Source organism: Sinocyclocheilus grahami, unplaced genomic scaffold, assembly GCF_001515645.1.
Source record: "Sinocyclocheilus grahami isolate Dianchi unplaced genomic scaffold, SAMN03320097.WGS_v1.1 scaffold462.1, whole genome shotgun sequence".
Classification (NCBI taxonomy): domain Eukaryota; kingdom Metazoa; phylum Chordata; class Actinopteri; order Cypriniformes; family Cyprinidae; genus Sinocyclocheilus; species Sinocyclocheilus grahami.
The window spans coordinates 2011850-2016268 of NW_015505641.1; the positions used below are offsets into that span (position 1 = coordinate 2011850).

General features: G+C 33.4%; 1 protein-coding gene across 1 annotated transcript in view; it reads left to right on the plus strand.

Annotated features, from left to right (window-relative positions):
* The window catches only part of ctr9 (CTR9 homolog, Paf1/RNA polymerase II complex component), a 17058-nt gene that overhangs the window by 8726 nt on the left and 3913 nt on the right, over positions 1 to 4419 (plus strand). The window contains exons 13-18 of the mRNA XM_016235090.1: positions 476 to 661; positions 754 to 841; positions 953 to 1101; positions 1190 to 1306; positions 2932 to 3077; positions 3166 to 3237. Coding sequence (XP_016090576.1) covers positions 476 to 661; positions 754 to 841; positions 953 to 1101; positions 1190 to 1306; positions 2932 to 3077; positions 3166 to 3237 — 758 coding nt within the window. The remainder of the gene's footprint in view (positions 1 to 475; positions 662 to 753; positions 842 to 952; positions 1102 to 1189; positions 1307 to 2931; positions 3078 to 3165; positions 3238 to 4419) is intronic.

Below are 4419 nucleotides of genomic sequence, written 5' to 3' on the forward strand. Positions count from 1 at the left end.
AATAAACAAAACATATTTTTCTTAAATATATACATGTATGTTTGTGTATTTTATGTGTACATAATAAATAAACACGGTACACACATATTATGTAAACAAACTTTTATTTTGGATGCGATTAATCGCTTGACAGCACTAGTTTTTATACATTTTTGTTTCTGTGTTTTTTATTTTCATTTGTTAAATTTGTCATTTTCAGTAATTTATGTATGACTATATACTTTTAAATTGTTTTATTAAATCAAGTTAAACTGAAATGAGAAATGTTGCTAGCTGAAATAAAGTTTTTTTAATTAAAGTTTATTTAATTTCAAGTAACGATTTTTTTTAATGGTTTAAGTTAACTATAATAACGCTGCAGTACAGCTGTAGTTTTTATCTTAACTTTTGGCTAACGCACCTAGACTTTCTAGACGTTTTCTCTCAGGTTTTTGGTGATTTCTTCAGATCTGTATTAATAAATTGTGTTTTGCAGGACCATCCTGATGCCTGGTCACTGATTGGTAACCTTCACTTGGCGAAGCAAGAGTGGGGTCCCGGGCAGAAGAAGTTTGAACGCATCCTTAAGCAGCCCTCCACTCAGAACGACACTTACTCGATGCTGGCGTTGGGTAATGTGTGGCTCCAGACGCTGCATCAGCCCACTAGAGACCGAGAAAAGGTGCCTTACGTGATTCAGTTGACAAACTATCTTGTGTTGTCATAATTTGTTGTCTGTTTCTATTTATTAAAATGTTTTTGTTTGTTTTGCAGGAAAAGCGGCACCAGGATCGAGCTTTGGCGATCTACAAACAAGTTCTGAGGAATGATGCCAAAAATCTATATGCTGCCAATGGCATAGGTGCTTTACCTGCTGTTTAATTAGTCTTGTAAATCCCGTCCAGTAACTAGCAGGATAAACCAACATACTGGTGGTTAACTGTCTGTTGCATCTTTCTTCCGTGTGATACAGGTGCTGTGTTGGCACATAAGGGTTATTTCCGAGAGGCACGGGATGTTTTTGCCCAGGTCCGAGAGGCCACGGCAGAGATTAGTGATGTCTGGCTGAATCTTGCACACATCTATGTGGAGCAGAAGCAGTACATCAGTGCAGTGCAGATGGTGAGAGAATAAACTGAAGGAACAGTCCCCTGAGGATGAGGGTTTTGTTCTGGATCTGTACTCATGTTCTGTTTTTCTGTCTCTTCAGTATGAAAACTGTTTGAAGAAATTCTACAAATATCAGAACACAGAAGTGCTGCTGTATCTGGCCCGAGCGCTCTTCAAATGTGGCAAGCTGCAGGAGTGTAAACAGACTCTTCTGAGGGTGGGCGAATCTTAATAGAACGTAGTAGTTTCTTTTCTTTACTGCAGGGTTTCCCAAACTGGGTTTTGTAAGTTAATGAAAAACTGATAATTGATTAAATCATGGAAAATGAAAACAAACAATCAAATAAATAAACAATCAAAATAAAACACATTTTATATATAAATATTTTATTTGTCATGTATATATAATTTTCCTTTTTCAGTTTATTATAGAATTATATTAGTATTATTTTATATTAGAATTCTTTTTTTTCTTCTGTAATAAATCAGGCTGCTAGATATTATTATATGTAAGTCAACTTATGTTATTTATGCTCATATTTATTTATATGTTGCATAATTTTTTTAATAGTATTAAACAATTTATTTAATTGAACATATTATTTAGTTTTCTTTTGAAGTGGAACCCAATGTATTATTATTTTATTCTTATGTTTTTATTATTATTGTATTAATTATGATTCATTATTTAAAAAATATTGATAACACTTTACAATAAAGTCCCATTAGTTAATGCTAGTTAATGCATTACCTAACAATGAGCAATACGTTTATTATAGGCTAGTATTATTAATCTTTGTTAATGTTAGTTAATAAAAAGACAGCTGTTGATTGTTAGTTCACGTTAGCTTAGGTCCATTAAAGGGGTCATAGGATGCTACATGCACTTTTACAAGTTGTTTGAACTGAAATGTGTGTACACAACCACCCTATAATAATAAAAATCCACCCAGTGTTTTTTTTTTTAAATCTGGTTAAATGTTTTCCCCTTTCTCAAATCAAGCCGATCTCAGATGCCTGTCTGTGTGACATCACACAGACAGGCCCCTCCCACGATAGTTTGATTGACAGTAGCGTTTCAGCACAGACTGGACTGGTGTCTTACCTTAGACCCGCCCTGAGTGACTGTCATCAGTCCACCATTGTTTCACCGCTGGAGCAGATGTAGACAAGAATGACTCCTAAGCGATTGAGGTGTTCTGTAGTTGGGTGTAACAATGAACATAGCAGTCCTCATTTACTCCCGACATCTGAGCCGCTGAAGACGCAGTGGATTACGTTTGTTTATGAAGGGAATGCACCCCCGATCTACATATATACGTCTATGTTCGCGCAAATCATTTGTGATCCAGCCTTACCTACAGAAGAAGTGAGTGTAAGGTTTTTTAATGAATCTTCGCAAATCGCCTTTCCTAATAATGTGCTAATTAGCAAGTTTCACGATGAATGCGGCTAAAGTAAACAGTCTCTCTGAGAGCAGATCGGAAGAGAGGGGCGGGGTCAGCAGAGCTCATTAACATTTAAAGGAAAATGCTACAAAACGGCTTGATCTGAAAAAAGCTGTTGTTGACAGGGGAAAAAAGGGGGTTTTGACACTACCATTGAGAAATTTTAACCAAACTATATTACAGACTTTTCATTAAGACCCTAAAGAATCATATCAACTTGTGCAAAATGGGCATCCTGTGACCCCTTTAAATAATATTAACAGATAAAGTACAACTTTTGATTTTAATAATGTATTAGGAAATATAAAAAAATGAGCATTATTTTAACCTATTGGCAGTCCTAGTTATAAACGTTTCTGACTTCCTGCTGTTTTTCTGGTTCTTTGATTCTCAGGCCCGGCATGTGGCTCCCAGTGACACAGTGCTGATGTTTAATGTGGCGCTGGTGCTGCAGAGGTTGGCCACGCTGGTGCTGAAGGACGAGAAGAGTACTCTGAAGGCTGTATTGAGTGCGGTGAAAGAGCTGGAGTTGGCTCACAGGTACGTGAACTCCAGGACCTCCAGCCTATGACGCACTACAGCTTGAAGCTCTCATGGCTTTCATAACTTTCTGTTATTGTTCTCACAGGTACTTCAGCTACCTCAGTAAGGCTGGGGACAAAATGAGATTCGACCTTGCGCTGGCTGCAAGCGAAGCCAGGTAGGTTTGTTCTTTCGGATATGGGATATTTGTTCTGAAATTAAAGTTTCCACAAATGTCCCAGTCTGATGTGATCTGACATAGGGCAGCACAATTAATCGAATTTCTAATCGCGATTACAATTATGGATGCCACAATTACGTAATCGTTCAAAGTCCACTTATGTTATTCTGCGTGCTTAAGATGTTTTTTTCTTTCTACATATTATCTTACAGGTTTTTCCCATTATTTTAATTTTAGTTTTAGTATAACATTATAATACCATTCATATTTTAATTTTTTTTATAATTTAAAGAAGAACCCAATCCAATGTATAGTTGACATTTAAGACTTAATACTATAGAAAAACACTAAAAAATGTTCAGTTAGAGTGTTTTCAGCTTGTTTATTTTCATATAAAAATATGGCATGCAATTGCATCAAACAATGGTATAAACATCATTCAATGTAAATTTTGATAATCGTAATTAATAATCTCTTTTTTAATTTTATATATGTATATATATAAACATATATATACATATATGTATATATATATACATATATATGTATATATATATAATAGATACATGTCATATGTACATATATATATATATACTGTGTATATATATAATGTTTCATTTTTAAATGATCTAATAATTTTATTTTTACCAAATATATATTTATTTTCTTTTTAAAATATGTTTGATATATTTTATATATATTTGTATAAATTATACGTACAATTTTTTTCTTTTTTTTTTTTGGGAGGCTATTGAATGACGTAAGAGGGAATAAATGATGACAGAATTGAATAAGTTTAAATGTATGTTTTCTCTTTCAGGCAGTGCTCTGATTTGCTAAGCCAGGCTCAATACCATGTGGCCCGAGCTCGGGGGAATAATCGACAATTATGATTTTTGTCATAATCGTGCAGCCCTAATCTGACACCTCCAATGAAAATGTAGGGTGTCATGAAAAAAATCCACAGCCAATCTAAAAATATTTGATGCTTAATATACAGTTGTGTACGGTTGAATTTTTTTAATTATCTAATAATTTTATTTATTCAATTATTCAATAAAATACAAAATATATATTTAAAATATTTTGATATATTTTATAAATGTTATAAATTACACAGGTTTTTAGTTTAGTTATATATATATATATATATATATATATATATATATAAATTAATGT